The 19,047-nt window shown below is 37.6% G+C and overlaps 1 protein-coding gene across 3 annotated transcripts in view; it reads left to right on the top strand.

Annotated features, from left to right (window-relative positions):
* The window catches only part of LOC106869179 (beta-arrestin-1), a 272,032-nt gene that overhangs the window by 14,225 nt on the left and 238,760 nt on the right, over positions 1–19,047 (top strand). Inside the window, exon 1 of one of the 3 annotated variants that reach the window (XM_052968276.2) lies at positions 13,881–14,251. The exons of the other annotated variants lie outside the window; for them this stretch is intronic. Within the exon in view, the coding sequence (XP_052824236.1) occupies positions 14,166–14,251 (86 nt within the window). The 5' untranslated portion in view covers positions 13,881–14,165. Of the gene's footprint in view, positions 1–13,880; positions 14,252–19,047 lie in introns of those variants that run through there. 3 annotated transcript variants of the gene reach the window in all.

Here is a 19,047-nt window from a genome sequence, read left to right as displayed (position 1 = left end):
ATATATATATATGAATATATATATATATATATATATATATATATATGAATATATATATATATATGAATATATATATATGAATATATATATATATATGAATATATATATATGAATATATATATATATATGAATATATATATATGAATATATATATATATATATGAATATATATATATATATATATATATATGAATATATATATATGAATATATATATATATATATATATGAATATATATATATATATATATATATATGAATATATATATATATATATATATATATATATATATATGAAAATATATATATATATATATATATATATATATATATATATATGAATATATATATATATATATGTATGTATTTATATAAGGGCGTTACTACAGAATAATGCCACACACCAGACTTCCCCAATAAACACATTTTAGTACCGCATTCGGTACTAAAATGTGTTTATTTGGGAAGTCTGGTGTGTGGCATTATTCTGTAGTAATGCCCCTTATATAAATATAAACGAATAATTATATTCTTGGGAATAGAAATTTCCCTAATGAATTTTTTTACACACTAGCTTCCTGATAAAATTCTTGTATATATATATATGTATATATATATATATATATATATATATATATATATATATATATATATATATATATATATATGTATAAAATTTATTAATGAGGGTAGAAATTGATATTAATCAATTAAAACCAGTGGTCTAGCATATTAAAAAACTCCGAAGATTAAAATTATATTACATACAAAAATAAGAGGAATGACCAGCAAAAGTGGACTCCTATATGTTAGAAATAGATGCCAAATCATCTGACCACGAAAAAAAATATATGTTCTCAGTAAAAATTCAGCGACACAACAGACTGTAAGACGGCAAGACAAATGAAAAAATACTAAATAAAAAAACGATTAACCTACGTACCATGGTTTCACCTGTTAAAATTTACATAAGGTAAATATCTGCAGGATCGTCAGCGTAGTCCGTCGATTCGCAATGCAATTTCCAGAACTAGACACAAGACGTCCACCCGAAAAGGAGCACGTGTAGAGTTCTACAAATTACATTCAGTGTATCATTTCAAATGTCTTCAATCTGGCGCGCTAAGTCTGGAAATAATTCTGCAATTCATAAATTTTTGCAGCTAATTTACCGGTTAGAGAACATTATTAAATAATAAAAATAATAAACATGCTTACGATTATGCTTCAAACTCAACGAATGTAGTTTTACTGGGAAGGACTTGCTGAACCAACTATGGGAAGGGAAAGAGTAAAAACAACTGGCTCACTGACTGCAGATCCCACATGGATAAGTGAAGTGCTCAGTACACAATTCAAGAGTGTCTTCACTTCTCAGATAAAGAACCCAGCTGATTTCTTTGACAATAGCACTCAGCAGAAAAAGACTGCATCCATTACCTACATCGACATTGAAGAGGAAGATGTGATAGCTGCCATAAATGAAATGAGCTCAAATTCGGCAACTGGCCCCAATGGTTTCCCAGCTGTCCTCTTAAAATCGTGTAAACAAGAATTAGCAGGACCACTCCGGATACTCTTCCAGAGTTTCCTTGCAAATGGTAAACTTCCCAAAAAGCTGAAGGAAGGCACCATATGTCCTATTCATAAAGGTGGAAGCAGAGCAGAGGCTGGAAACTACAGGCCCATCTCTCTGACTTCACATATTAGCAAAGTCATGGAACGAATTGTCAGAAGGAGATTGATTGCGTTCCTAGAAGAAAATGACTTGCTGAATGAGACCCAGCATGGTTTCCGTCCAGGTAGAAGCTGCCTCACGCAGCACTTGCAGCATTATGACTGGGTCCTGAAGCAGCTACTTGACCATTCAAATGTTGATGTGATATATCTCGACTTTGCAAAAGCCTTTGACAAAGTTGATCATGGCTTGATATGTCACAAGCTGCGAAACCTTGGCATAGCTGGTAAATTAGGAGAGTGGCTGCATGACTTCCTGAATGGTAGAAGTCAGACAGTTGCAGCCAATGGAGAACTATCTAGGGAAACACAAATATTGAGCGGTGTTCCACAAGGAACTGTTCTGGGGCCACTACTGTTCATAGTGGCCCTTCTGGACATGCCCACGGTCACTTGGAGAGCCACTGTCACTAGCTATGCTGATGACACAAAGATATCTCAGGCAATAAAGAATCCTGATGATATTGTAAGCCTGCAGAATGACCTAAATGTAATATATAAGTGGGCAGAGCAAAATAATATGCAGTTCAATGCAAAAAAATTTCAAGTACTGCGCTACAAGACCACAAGTACCTCCCAACTGGCATACACAGGGCTTGGAGGTACTGCAATCCCAGAACCACAAACAGTTAGAGATCTGGGCATCAACATGTGTAGTGATGCATCATTTCACATGCACATTGTCAAGTTGACAGCAAAGTGCAGACAACTGGCAGGGTGGATACTGAGGACATTCTGTACAAGGGAACAAAAAGTCATGTTGACTCTGTAGAAGACATTTGTTCTGAGCCGCCTAGACTATTGCTCTCAGTTGTGGTCACCACACTGTGTTAAGCGGACAGCAGAACTCGAGGCAATTCAGCGGCACTATACAAAAAAGATCGCCACAGTCCAACAGATGAACTACAGGGAGCGACTGAAGGCACTAGGTCTCTACTCCCTGGAGCGCAGGCAGGAGAGATATGTAATAATATACATATGGAAAATACTGGAAGGACTGGTGCCAAACTTTGGCATCAAGTACTACAGGAATGCCCGCACGGGTCGCCACTGCATGGTGCCAAAGGTACCGTCCACTGCATCTCACATAAGAACGAGATACTGCAGCAGCCTCGGTTTCAGAGGACCTCAGCTCTTCAATGCCCTGCCAAAACATTTGAGAGACATGCAAGACATGGATGCGGAGGTCTTCAAGACAAAACTTGACGCTTTCCTCTCCACGATACCAGACGAACCAATGGCTCGTAATGAGACGCAGTTTAGGGCAGCTGTGTCAAATTCTCTTATACACCAGATGTGCCATCAAAACTCTTGATTGGACCATGTCAGGTGGGGGAGAAGAGCCATGCAAGGAACGTGAAAATCACGGTGGTGCACCAGCATGACCGCAACCACTTGGCTGAAACACATAAATAAATAAATATATATATACATATAAGAGTATGAAGACAGGGAAAGCCCCCGACCCATCAGGAATCACTGCAGAGATGCTCAAAATATCTGGCAGTGTTGGCTATATTACGAACCAGGTGATACATGAAGGAGTCATACCCAATGACTGGTCTAGCAGCACCATAGTCAACTGCTACAAAGGTAAAGGTGACGCTTTAGATACAAATAATTACAGAGGCATCAAGCTGTTAGATCAGGTAATGAAAGTTACAGAGAGGGTCATAACCCAACTAATTAGGGAGCGAATCAATTTAGATGAGATGCAGTTTGGGTTCGTGCCAGGTAAAAGCACCACTGATGCCATATTTCTGGTAAGACAGCTGCAGGAGAAATACCTAGCCAAGGATAAACCCCTGTACCTGGCTGTCGTTGACATGGAGAAAGCCTTTGACAGGGTCCCCCGATGCCTTATCTGGTGGTCAATGAGGAAACTTGGGATAGAAGAATGGTTAGTGAGAGATGTGCAAGCCATGTACAGAGATGCTGTCAGTAAGGTGAGGGTTGGAAATGAGTACAGTAATGAATTCCGGGTAGAGGTAGGGGTCCACCAAGGTTCTGTCCTCGGCCCCCTCCTATTTATCATAGTCCTCCAGGCGATCACAGAGGAATTCAAGACAGGTTGCCCCTGAGAGCTCCTCTATGCTGATGGCCTTGCACTAATTGCGGAGTCACTATCAGAACTAGAGGAGAAGTTTCAGGTGTGGAAGCAAGGACTAGAATTGAAGGGCCTTAGAGTCAACCTAGCTAAAACCAAAGTCCTAATAAGTAGGAAGGTAGATAAAACACAAACCCCTTCAGGTAGATGGCCCTGCTCAGTATGTAGAAAAGGTGTAGGTAGTAACTCTATAAGATGTACCCAGTGCAAGCTATGGACACATAAGAGGTGCAGCAATATCAAAGGCAGGTTAACTAAGAAGTTAGTTTTTGTATGTGGCAGATGTTCAGGTGCAATAAACACTGTAAACAAACAAGAAACAACACTTGTCTCATTCCAGGGAGAAAAACTAGAGATAGTTGATAGCTTCTGCTATCTGGGTGACCAAGTTAGTAGTGGGGGTGGGTGCGCTGAAAGTGTAGCTGCTAGAATAAGAATAGCCTGGGCAAAGTTCAGAGAGCTCTTACCTCTGCTGGCGACAAAGGGACTCTCACTCAGAGTAAAAGGCAGACTGTATGACGCATGTGTACGAACAGCCATGCTACATGGCAGTGAAACATGGGCTGTGACTGCTGAGGACATGCGTAAGCTCGCAAGGAATAAAGCCAGTATGCTCCAATGGATGTGTAATGTCAGTGTGCATACCCGACAGAGTGTAAGTATCTTGAGAGAAAAGCTGAACATAAGAAGCATCAGTTGTGGTGAGCAAAGACGATTGCGCTGGTATGGACATGTGGTGAGAATGGACGAGGATAGCTGTGTGAAAAAGTGTCACACCCCAACAGTTGAGGGAACTCGTGGAAGAGGTAGGCCCAGGAAGACCTGGGCTGAGATGGTGAGGCAAGACCTTCGAACATTGGGCCTCACTGAGGTGATGATTTCTGACGTGAGATGTGCTGTGCGTGAGATGACCCGGCAAGCCAAGTGAGACCTAAATCCAAGGCCTCTGTCAGGGGTGTAGCCAGCCGACTTATGCGTACCTTTCCTACATTGGACACTAAACTCCACTTGCGAAGACTTGTTGAGGCAAGTGAAATCGAACTAAATTCGATGACTGGCACCCGTGCCAACGTCATCTCCTTCATTGGACATGTAACTCAGCTTGCGAAGACTTATTGGGGCAAGTGAAAGCGAAATCGGGATAACACCTGTGCCCAGCGTCGCCTTTCTGGCACTTGTGCCCAGCGTTGCCTTTCTGGCACTTGTGCCCAGCGTTGCCTTTCTGGCACTTCTGCCCGTGACATGTCTAAGGATTTTCGAGCAAGATCGTTGCCAGTGTCCCTGGACTGGCTCTTGTGCGGGTGGCACATAAAATACACCATTTTGAGCGTGGCTGTTGCCAGTACCGCCTGACTGGCCTTCGTGCCAGTGGCACGTAAAAGCACCCACTACACTCTCTGAGTGGTTGGCGTTAGGAAGGGTGTCCAGCTGTAGAAACTCTGCCAAATCAGATTGGAGCCTGGTGTTGCCATCTGGTTTCACCAGTCCTCAGTCAAATCGTCCAACCCATGCTAGCATGGAAAGCGGACGTTAAACGATGATGATGATGATATATATACATATATATATACACATATATATATATATATATACATACACACATATATATACACGCACACAAAAATATATACATATATATTTACATATATATATATACATATATATATACATATATATATGCACACATATATGTATATACACACACACATATATATACATACATATATATATATATATATATATATATATATATATATATATATATATATATATACACACACACATATTTATACACACACACATATATACATACATATATATATACCTACACACACACACACACATATATGTATATGTAGCAATAAGAGGGTAATAGGTGGTATTCATCAACTTGCAGACATAGTATTGTATCAATTTGCTTCTTTATTTGTTTACTGAAAGGACAATAATAATATACAAACACATGTGACATATTATGTCATATCTGTAATTAAAAAAATGACATATAGTGACAGAGATACATACATACACATAGAAAATGAAAGACAGAAGATGGATTATACAAGAATTTATTATTAATCACGACAATTGTTTTGACACATCTAGCATCGATTCCTCTTAGGTGTGACACTCAACAACTGGTTCAGGAGCATCCGGTGGTGCAGATGTATCTCGTTGGGTGATAAATAAATACAACTCTTTAAAACGACTGTTCCACAATGTAACTCTCCATTTTGTAGAGAGAAAAGCAGCCAGATGGAGGAAATATCTTCATTTATATAGAAGATGAAAAATAAAATCAATGATGACAAAAAGCGAAACGAACACGCAATCCAGCGAGGAAAGTATTAAAAATAACTGTTGACAGATATGGATGTATAAACACTTTCAGGCAAGTTGCATGGCACGAGTACACTCGCTCATACAAGCATCCACAGAGATGTGAGCATAGGCACACGTGATGTTTGGTGCACTCATGGTCACATAGCGAGTTAGTTATCTACTTGGTGTTTAGAAGAATGGGGAGGTTAAAAGTAAACTTAAGTCATCCATACCTTAAAGTAAATTAAATTAACGGTTACTCAAAATTCATTCTCACTGCATTGTGCGAAAGTACATTTATATGCATGTAGGCATCTCGAGAGTTGTTCAGAAATTTTATTAATTATCTTCTCGTTAGTCCACAGAATAGACAGGGATTCCTCAGAGCAGAGACAGCATCTCCTGGAAATTATATTGTATGGTTTCGCATACCTTACTATGGACTAATTAATACTGTACTTCATTTTATCCTCTTTCAGTCGCCATACAAAATCTGCCAAAGATAAATGTCTCTTATTGATTGTCTTAAAGCTGGCAACATGGTTACGATAATGATTCTTAAATGATTCAGCCGTCTGCCCAATGTAAACATAGAATCCTCCCCTTGTGTGCATGGTACATTTATATACAAGATTTGTACTCATACAGAGATTCATCAAAGGACATTTTGATTTTTCTCTGCATGAGCATTTATCGTATTTATTTGTATATAAGGCAGTCCCGACTCCATTTACCGGCGTTGTTACCATGCTAGCTGTATCATAAGTATTTCTACTTCTACAAATTGGTTGTAGTTGGTGTTTATCAATGCAGTTTACATTTTCTTGGTTGATATTTAGATGCAAATGTTTGCTAGATCCAGTAGGTGGGTTATTGAACCTTTGCTGCATTTTGATATTGTTTATGCGATGCATAAGCTGCTCTAAATTAGCAGAGTTGGTGTAGGATACCTTAACGGTGTGTCAATTAAAAATAGCATGATACTGATTAGATTTTGGAAAACATTTGTCCAAAGCAGCAAAAAATTTTCCAGCAATCTTTGTTGAAACATGCAAACTGAAAATCGGGTTGAACCCAAGGACATCCTGATTCCTATATCTGTTATTAGGCTTATTTGATTGAGTGTGTTGTACAGGATTGGAATAAGCAGTTGAATTATTATGTCGCGTGTGTCTATGAGGTTTCGTTGGTAGTTCATTGATATGACCAATTCTTCCTGGCCAGTGTTCTTTATCTGAGTGAGTTCTCAAACCGTAACATTGTGGTGGTATACAATGCGCATCAGGAGGAATTACCAGTGTTGTGTATGACTGCTTCTTGTATATATTGAATTTTTTCATGGTACCCAGCCCTAGCTAGAGCAGCATTATAATAAGATGCATGAGATTCGAAAATTTTATTGCTAGCAGATAATCTAAAGATTCTTGTAGAAATATTCTTAACTAGTCCCCGTATAATCATGGGTGGATGGTTGGATGCTACGTTAATGTACTTAATATGATCATTTGGCTTATGAAATGGTTCAAATAATCTAGTATCAAGACAGAAGGTAGCATTAAGAAAATTCACTTTACGATAATCTTCACCTATAGTAATGTTTAGTCCTAAATTTTTGAAAAGTCTAAAAGAAATTTTTCCCATTCTTTTCTGACTGTACTTTACTACTTCTGTTTAGAAAAAATAAGGCGTCATCCCTGTATAACCCCCACCCCCCTGTTACTTCTGGAAAGAAAGACTAGATTAATGAAAGGATATATATACCTACTAGGTCACTGGCCTGAGCAAAATTATGTGAGCCCATTGCTATTTTAAATGCATTCTCCCTATCTAATCTACTCCATAATCTATCATCAAAATCTACTAGAGTGACTTGCGTGGCAAGTATAATATCTATTTCATGTCGGGACAAATTGGAATTTTTCATGCTAAAAATCAGGGCTTGATTAAGAACGAATGGGTTGATAGTGGCATAGTAGCTCTCTATATCTAGTTGCAAGAATTTACTATTTTTACTAATTTCTAGAAGCTTGAACCATCCAACCACCATACCTTACTATGGACTAATTAATACTGTACTCCAACCTATGCCAACTTTTCACGTTGGCATAGGTTGGACAGTTTGTCACAGTCTGAATCATCTTTTATTAGGAGCTGCTGCTTCTGTAGACTGATACTTGTGTCATTTGGTTTGATTTTTATGGTTGGATGTCTTTCTTATAGCTAACTACTTTACAGAGCGCATTGAGGATGTTTATTTTTTTCTGTGGCATCAACACCAGAAAGGTTAATAAAGGGACCACAGAACCCAATACATTTTCTGCTCAAATTTACCAACTACTGCACCAGGTGTACTGTGTGCATTAGATTGTCCCACCTGTTTGTTTGAGAGCACGTGAGTTGTTGACTTTCTGTCCTGACACTTGCACAGGAGGGTAGGTACATTGTACACAGGTCAGTGTAGATATTTTTCTGAGCTAAAATGTGTGCTGTGCAAATGAGTGGCACAAAGGAGTGATGGAGGAGAGGGTCAGAATAGCTATAGTGTATGTACATATATATAGTGAACTCAACAGATCCACTACTATCCTCAGTCACACTGGATGCACAGGACAATGAAAAAGGAGAGGAGGAAATACTGATTGAGAGATGAAGAAGCTATGAATGAAAGGGTAAAAGAAGGAAATGGATGACGGAAGTATGGCCAATAAATGTATTCATGTGTGTATGTGTGTGTGTGTGTGTGTGTGTGTGTGTGTGTGTGTGTATGTTTGTGTGTGTATATACACACACACACACACACACACACACACACACACACATATATGTTTGTGTATATGTACATATATATGTTTGTGCATATGTACATATATATATGTTTGTGCATATGTACATATATAGATGTTTGTGCATATGTACATACATATATGTTTGTACATATGTACATTTATGTTTGTATATATGTACATATATATGTTTGTGTATATGTATATATATGTGTGTATGTAGATGTATGTATATATATATATATATATGTTTGTATATATGTATATATATGTGTGTATGTAGATGTATGTATATATGTGTATGTAGATGTATGTATATATGTGTATGTAGATGTATGTATATATGTGTATGTAGGTGTATGTTTACAGGTATATAGATGTACGCATATATATGTATCTATGCAGATGCATGCATATATGTGTATGTAGATGTATGTATGTATATATATATATATGTATACTATTTACTAACTTATATATATATATATATATATATATATATATATATATATATATATATATATATATGTATAAATGTATGTATGTAGATGTATGCATATATGTGTCTACATAGATGTTTGTATATATGTGTATGAATGTAGATATGTGTGTGCGTGTGTAGATGTATGCCAATGTATGTATGTGTATGTAGGGATGTATATGCATGTGTATATGTATGCATGCATACACACACACATATATACATACATGTGTGTGTGTATTTTAGGCACAACATGCTATTAACTAGAAGAACTGAAATATATTTAAATATTACAAACTCTGAATCCAGGGAAAATAAGAATGTATTGATGTCATCATCATCATCATCATCGTTTAACGTCCGCTTTCCATGCTAGCATGGGTTGGACGATTTGACTGAGGACTGGTGAAACCGGATGGCAACACCAGGCTCCAGTCTGATTTGGCAGAGTTTCTACAGCTGGATGCCCTTCCTAACGCCAACCACTCAGAGAGTGTAGTGGGTGCTTTTACGTGTCACCCGCACGAAAACGGCCACGCTCGAAATGGTGTCTTTTATGTGCCACCCGCACAAGCCAGTCCAGGGGCACTGGCAACGATCTCGCTCGAAAATCCTACAGGAGCCAGTCAGGCGGTACTGGCAACGGCCACGCTCAAAATGGTGCATCTCATGTGCCACCCGCACAAGAACCAGTCCAGGGGCACTGGCAACGATCTTACTTGGCTTGCCGGGTCTTCTCACGCACAGCACATTTCCAAAGGTCTCGGTCCGTAGTCATCGCCTCGGTGAGGCCCAATGTACGAAGGTCTTGCCTCACCACCTCAGCCCAGGTCTTCCTGGGCCTACCTCTTCCACGGGTTCCCTCAACTGTTAGGGTGTGGCACTTTTTCACGCAGCTATCCTCCTCCATTCTCACCACATGTCCATACCAGCGCAATCGTCTCTCTTGCACGCCACAACTGATGCTTCTAATGTTCAGCTTTTCTCTCAAGATACTTACACTCTGACGGGTATTCACATTGACATTACACATCCAACGGAGCATACTGGCTTCATTCCTTGCGAGCTTACGTATGTCCTCAGCAGTTACAGCCCATGTTTCACTGCCATGAAGCATGGCTGTTCGTACACATGCGTCATACAGTCTGCCTTTTACTCTGAGTGAGAGTCCCTTTGTCGCCAGCAGGGGTAAGAGCTCTCTAAACTTTGACCAGGCTATTCTATTCTCTGATGTGTCAAATAAAAAAGGAAAGAAGTCTTTTCATGGACCATTTCATGGTTTGTTGACTGCTCTTCAGAAAATACATGCTGATTTCCTTTCCCAACCAGTAGTATAGATCTCCGGCAATATAAAGCAGCTGCAAATTATGTCGGCATTGTGGTAAATAGCTCTATTTGTATATTTGTGTGTTCAATGGCTTTTTACTAATTTAAACAATAACCATTTTTTGCATAACAACACATAAATCAGAATAACTGAAATATGTTTAAATGTTTTGAAAACTTCACTGTTTTGTGAAATAAGAATGTAAACACAGTCTTTCTATATTATTGACGTGTGGAAAAAGAAGAGGAAGAGAGTCATCTGACTGGCTGTTTCATGGTTTGTGGATTATTTCTCTGAGAAAATGAACCCAGGTTACCTCCCTAAGGAATAGCATAAATCAGGAAATCACATACAGGCTAACAAATAAGATATATTTGACATGTAACAGGTGTACGAGATCAATAAGCACTAAGAGCTCTCAGGAAATAAATTCTCTCAGAGGGTTCCCTAGAATTAGTTGAAAGTTTTTGTTACCAAATTGCTTAAGTAGCAGTGGGTGCAGGCATTCTGAAAATGTAGGAACAAGAATAAGAACAGTTGGGGAAACAACAAAGGGCTTCTTCTTCAAAGTCAAGGGCTCATAGCAAAATGGTTGTGTGTGAAGTGCATGGGTCTTAAATACAGAGGACCTGTGAAGACTAGAAAAAGAGGATGAAAGCATGCTTTGTTGGATGTGCCATGCTAGTGTGCATGAATGATGAAGTATAAATGAACTGAAAGACAAACTGAATATGAGGGGAATCAGATATAGCATGCAAAAGAGAAACCTGTAATAGTATAGGCATGTGATGCAAATAGAAAATGATTGTTGCACAAGGAAGTATTGAGTGCTCAAAATTAATGTCACTAGTAGAAGATAGGAGACTGAAAAATGCATGGGGTGAAGTGGTGAAAAATGATATCAAGATATGAGGGTGGACTGAAAAGTTCAAAGGCTGACTGTGAAAGAGTGATGCTAGAGCTGTGAAATCTTGCATGCATTCATTTCAACGCTTCTTATTAATAACTGCATTCTTTCTTTCCGGATAACTTGACATCTGACTGTTCAAAGAAGACTTCAAAAGTAAACTAGTAGTGACTTCTTGTGAATTTGGATAAAATTTAGCATTGTAGTGTTATCAAGTACATGTAGAAAAAGGGTTTAGCCCCCAAGGACATTAATGCTGACATGGTTGCTACATTAAGGGATGACACTCTGGCTTTATCAACAGTGCAAAAGTGGGCAGCTGAATTTAGGAGGGGAAAGGAGAGTCTAGTAGATGACCCAGGTCTGGATGATCTGCAACAGTCATCATTGACAGAAACATTGAACGTGTTCACCACATGGTGATGAATGACAGACAAATGACTATAAATCAAATAGCCAATGCTGTTAGTGTATCTCATGAGTGTTGAGAATATTCTGCACAATGAACTTGGCATGACAAGGGTTTCTACTCAGGGGTGCATGTCTTCTGACACCTGATTAAAAGCACACCAGGCTGATCACATCACGGGGAAATCTGAAATTGTTTCAGGCAGATCCAGCTGGTTTCCTTGAATGTTTCTTAAACCTGATGAGTTTTGGGCTCATCACTTTCATCAGGAGACAAAGAGACAATCTATACAGTGGAGACACCCCTCTTCACCTTCTTCAAAGAAGTTCACGGTCATTTCATCTACAGGGAAGGTGATGGCCTTAGTTTTTTGGAATGCAAAGGCATTGTGTTTATTGACTATCTTCAAAAGAGTCACACCATCAATGAAGAGCACTATGTCAACTTGCTGAGGCAGTTATGAAAGGCTATCAAGACCAAATACCCAGGGATACTGACAAAATGGGTCTTGTTTCACGAGTACAATACTCCAGCTCACAAGTCTGTGGCTTCAATGTCTGCTGTGCACGGCTGCAGCTTTGAACTGGTTGATCAGCTTCCCTGTTCTCCTGATTTGGTCCCATCTGACTATCATCTGTTACCCAATATGTAAAAACACTTAGCTGGAAAGTAGTATCACAGTGATAATGATGTCATATCTGCTGTTGATGATTTTTCTGACCAAGCGGATGAAAGCTTCTCCACCATTAGGATCCAAACATTGTAATACTGTTGGAAGAAGTGTGTGGACCGCAAAGGTGACTATGTTGAGAACATTTCAACTGTCCCTTGTATGATGAAGAAATAAATAGGGACCATGTCAACTGTTAACAGAAGAACCAACCTCTCATACAAGCCTAACAAAATACCTGTTGAAATAGTAGGATGGTGTACCCATTTCTCTACCATATAATGGATGCATCCTACGCCCCCTGATTATTACCTATTTTATACCTTTACATTCCCCACCATCTTCTCTGTTACTTGCCGAATGTGTTCTTTGTCCCCTCTTCTCCCCATCACTTCTTCTATTCACTGTATTATTCTACTCAATTGAGAGGAAAGCACTTGGTTTGTGCTTACTGAATATCTCCATATCCCTCTCCCATACTTTTATTACTTATCCCCTGCTACCTCTCCTTCCACTATTTTCACAAATCATAATGCATGAGTAGGGTAGGATTGCATTCTGGCAACCTTTATCTACCTTGTCTGAGTCTGCTGTAACCATGCACTCTTGGAGGATATACTTTAGCTCCTCATCATCATCTTATTGGAAGGTATTATTTGGCCAAATGTGAGATATTATGGTTTCTAGGATTATGGGTGGCTACAAATGGAATATTTAGGTTTTATTTTTGTCTGGCACTTTATTACTACCATATTTACCTCCCTTTGTGCCACCACTCCAAGCACTCCACATCCACTCAAGGTAGTCACAAATCTCCTCCATAACAATAAATCACTTCTTGCTCCTTTCATCATAGTTTAACCTTTTAACACCCAGCATAAACAAGTACTGTCTCCCATTCTCCCACTCAGTTGAGGGGTATCTTTACTATTGTGAGTTACAAGATGATCTCACTAGGGCTAGTGCTAGAAGATTTTTTTTAAAAAGCCAGTACTCTCTGTAAAGCAGTTGCCATTAGGAAGGGCATCAAGCCATAGAAACCATGCCAAAATTGAGACATGGGAGCAAGGTGCAGCCCTCCTGTCAAACATCCAGCTTATGTAAGTATGGAAAATAAATATAAAAAGATGATGCAACTGCCATTAAGCAATCTCTCACTCTCCTACAACTCCACTCAGCCGAGGGGAGCTTCTTCTTTTTCCTTTGTCTTGTGCCTTCATTTATGCCAGCCTCATGAAAAAAGCACAAAGTACATTCTATAGTGATTAGGAAGGGCACCAAGTCACAGAAACCATGTCAAAGCAGACATTGGAACATGATGTCCTTTGGCTCGTTGGATCTTGTCAAATCATTATGAACGTTAAATTATGATGTATATATATCGTCATCATCATCATAATCATCATTTAACGTCTGCTTTTCCATGCTTGCATGGGTCAGACAAAATTTGTTAGAGCAGATTTTCTACACTAGATGCCTTTCCTGTCACCAACACTCAATTATTTTCAGGTAAGGAAATATTTTCCATTGCCAGATATGTTTTTCACGGAAGATTCGAAATGAACAACATCGTTTATATGAAGTTGATGCTTGCTTACAACCATCAAATGATTTCAAGACAACAGTACACACGAACATGCACACAAACACATACGTATATAGATACATGACTGGCTTCTTTCTTTACGAAATCCACTTGCCTAAGGCGCTTCGCAGTGAGACTGAACCTGAGACCACATGTTGGGAAACAAACTTCTTAACCATACAGCCACTCTTGCGCCTATTAAATGGTATTTCTCTATCACTGGATGGAGTACTTTTTTGTTTGTTGATCCTACTATTAACAGAACTGTATACACGCATATAAACACATTTACACCCACGCATGCATGTATCATACTTGTGTGTGTGTGTGTATGCTCCTAATGGATATCTCTACGCTTGTATATCCATTTAATTCTCAAGTTGTAACTAACTCTTACTCTATACATATATTCATGTATTATGCTTTAATCTGAATTCTTTCACGTACCCACTCACTTTTTTTGTAATCCTTCCAACAGTACCATCTTTTTAAAAGGTTCAGTCTGTGGTTTTATTTACCTTTCTTCTGTTAAAAGCTAGTAGAGTTTTATTATTTTTCTAGAACCTTCTATATTGAACGTACCTGCTTTCAATCAACTCATTGTGTTACATATACTACGCTTTCTTTCTACTCTTACAAGGTTTTAAATATTTAACTACTAGCTATTTTTTTTTGATTAATGTGACATAGTTGACGTAGCACTAGATTTGTCAGAATGTACTTCACAGTGATCAGGAATTTCAGTTAACAAAATTTTTAGTCACGTATTCAAACTTTACCTAAAGTGTTTGTAATATACATCTATTAACATACACATACGTTTTAAGGGAGTGTTTTAAATCCTGATCACCGTGTTTATTACACGTGAACTGAGTCTACACATTTGTTTTCTGATGTAAATATTGACGTCTAATTAGTGGATTTCATGTACATACATTAGATATCTGTTAATATTTACAGGTGATATATAGTTTATTCAAATGTGAATATACTCGTATACGTTTTTACTTTAGCTATATCTATTACACATACATTTAACGCATGTTAGTTGCAACTACCAAATCGCAAAGGCAGCATCAGTCGCCTACTTGTGTCTGTATTTTTATTAACCAGTTTGTTTATATTTGAACATTTATTCGTTATTAAGCTTTTGAATACGATATATACATATAAGATGTTAGTAGCCATCTTGGGCTTCTTTTCCCCCTTTAATATTTGTTTTCTTTCAACGCTTGTCACTCCTTACTACAAGGACGACAACCTTACCAAGGATCGTCTATTACATCGTTGTCTTTTATCTAACTTCCTCGTCATTTGCTTCCGTTTGTCTCCACTCAAGTACACCTTGAGTACTTTGTTTGTTTAACATAGAGAAGAAAGCAAGCAGACGAATAAGATGATAAATTATAGAAAGACAGTACACCATCGATTATTATTTTCTTAACCTTAACTCAATTACCCGCCAAACTTAACTGTTTTTAGTTTCCATAGTAGTAGCAGCAGGTGCTTGAATAATTTCTTCGAAAGCGCGTCTATTAAAAAAATAAACAAAAAAGAAACGAAACAACACATTTCATTCATGTTCGCTTTATAATTGTCCATATTATTCACTTTTTATTGCAGATGACGGAATTTATTCTAATTTCGTTGCTTCAAAATATGTTTATCGCGAACTGTTATTTCATTGTATCAGAATTTGAATATCCATTCAACAGAAGACACTGCTAAAATCTCTCTCATATGATAGTTCAGTAATTTAATATTTTCGTAAAAGAAATTAATTAAATTTTATCCAACTTCAGTCGTAGATTTATAACATTTATGTCCTTTAATGCTACAGCGTTTAATAAGCTTTAATTTCTCGACTTTATAAGAAAATAATGAAGAACTGCGACATACAAATACCGATCGGTTGGCAGTTTTATTTATTTATTTATTTATTTATTCGTCTGGGCTACTTCATAGTCAACGAGATATCCTTGAAATGTAAAACTGAAGTTGATGGGGAAAAATAGCTTCTTAAGCTACACTGATTTCCTAAAGTTTCGAAAGGAAAGTGTACATTAAGAAATGTTGAAAATACTGTTTAGTACCGTATCTCCGGAAACTGATAATAGAATTTTTGGTTGTTCTGCTATGAAATTCTGACAACTCTATATCCATTCGAGTGCAGAGAGATATTTTGTTAATGATCTTCTATACATTGGGAATATTGTTGATTATTTTTAAATGCAGCTGAGATAGGGCAATGTAATAGATTATATTTCTCAAAGCTAACCTGACATTTGATAAGATAATGCTGAAGACTGAAGGGATATTTCAGAACAAGTCAGCTAACCGCAGTGTACATTCTTTAATTTGAATGCGGTACACTTCAAGCAGTTTCTCACGCCTCACATAGAGATGAGTTTAGACACTACAGTTATTGAATTTTCCCAAATTTTTCTCACATCATATTAATATAAATTTTTTTATAGGCATTGGTGAATGTTAAGAAAAACAAAATTCAGATATTAACCCAGATTTAGGAAACAACCGAAACGTATAGCTGGTTTTGAAGCAGATGATATTTCCCACATCATGTACTCATTATGTATTTCCTAATTCTTTTTTTTATGTAGTCATAGCATAATAATCTGAGTTTTCAGGTACACATTTTGAAGTTTCACTGGAAAATATAATTGGTGATAATTTTCGAAAGTAGATAAGTTTTTCAATAAAACAGTTGGCTAATTTGTTGAGAATCTTGTAAAACCAGGTTTTTTTTTACTCTTCTACTGGTTCTAGCCAGTTTGTTGTAGACATACTAAAGTTGTGCAAAGAACAAACTTGTTTCATTGAGGTAGAAGAGAAATTTTAAACAAGTATTGCCAGAAAGTTCTTACACTAAGTAAATCTGCATCCAATAAATTGGATTCCGAACAGAGAAAATAGTGGCTGTTGAAGATCTACTTTGCGCGTGCTTCCATGCACGCACACACACACACACACACACACACACACACACACCAATACACTTGTAGAGTTGAGATTAAAAAATGGGTATTAGAAGAATCAGATTTATGATGCAAAAGTGAAGACTGCTTGTGCAGACAGGTAATGGTTTGGGAAGATAATTCAAGTAGAAGGGACCTGTGAAAGAGGGAAGACATGAGAAGTGGTGAATTCTGATGAGGAGTTTTTCACTTCACTAAAAGGAATGACAAAGGACCATACCAAGTGGTGTGTTGCTGTGCTGGAGAAGACTTGTCCAACTCATGTATAGAAAAATGAGTGCAAATTAATGATGATGCAGACAGATATGCCTGTGTTGCAGAGGCATCCAAGCATATGACAAACACAGGTGATGTATTTGCCTAGATGGTTTGCATGTTTATTCACACTCTGCTCTTCATTAAATATTGGATTTTCATTAGATATGAAGATAAATATCTGTTAATGTCAATGAGTGTGTACAGGCAGACCAAACAGCTGTCTTATAAGCATTATAAGTGGCAAAGCAATACACTGGGCTACATGCACAGCCACAACATATATAGATTAATATTGGGTCCTCTACACCCAGATAACTGTCCAATGTGCTCATGCTTTAAAACAATTCTGAAATTAAGATATATTGATCAGAAATTATTTCAACATGTTAGGTTTTTTTTTTGTGTGTGTGGTATTAGAAATCAAATGGCTAAATGAATATGATTTAGACTACTATCTTATATATCATACACCTTTCTGTTAATGGCTCAAGGCCAGAAATTTTGGGGGAGGTAGCTAGTCAATTTCGTTCACCCCAGTGGTTGAGTGGTACTTATTTTATCAACCCCAAAAGGATGAAAGGCAAAATTGACCTTGGCGGAATTTGAACACAGAACATAAAGATGGACAAAATGCTGTTAAACATTTTGTCTAGTGTGTTACCAATTCTGCCAGCTCGACACCTTTGCTTGTATGTCATATTAAGATCTTTTACAAGTATTTTTATTAGAATATTAACCCTATACTATATCTGTCAGTTGAATAGTTACTAGATCTGGGATTGTTATTCGAAATAGACTGGCACTGAATACTGAGAAAGATATGTCTCTCACTCTCTTAATGTATGAAATCAATGCAAAGAGGAAAAGATATATTGCATAAGGTGGTTCTAGACATGCTCTTAAAAAAAAAGACTGAACCTAACTCAAGAACAACAATGGCCATCCCTTAAAAGCTCTGATGTTCAGGAAATATTTTTTAAACTTCTTACCAGCTCATAGATGTTGAGATCAAATAAATACATTCTAATAAATACATTTTAATGTATATTTAGGTCCTTCACTTAAATACTATACATCTCAGTGCCATCCAGTCGTAAGGAACAGATAACACAGCATCTAGAAATATTACTTGGGATAAAGTGTTTTCAGTGTAATGCTATAAAATTTTACCTAATCACCACCTCTTAAAATGCCTAGGTGGCAACTGGAAGTATTCACATATTAATTTATTCTGTGTAATCTACATTTTGTAATACTGCATAGTACCACATAAAAAAAGCACTGTTGCTGGTGCTACATAAAAAGCACTGTTGCTGGTGCTACATAAAAAGCACTGTGCTGGTGCCATGTAAAAGGCACTGGTACAGGTGCTGGTACCACATAAATAGTATTGATGCTGGTGCTATGTAAAAAGCACCGGTGTTGGTGCCATGTAAAAAGCACTGGTGTTGATGTGACATAAAAGG

This window comes from Octopus bimaculoides, chromosome 5 (genome assembly GCF_046866305.1).
Source record: "Octopus bimaculoides isolate indiv1 chromosome 5, ASM4686630v1, whole genome shotgun sequence".
Taxonomy (NCBI): Eukaryota; Metazoa; Mollusca; class Cephalopoda; order Octopoda; family Octopodidae; genus Octopus; species Octopus bimaculoides.
Note: the sequence above shows the minus strand (reverse complement) of the source record. Positions and strands in the feature narration are given on the sequence as shown.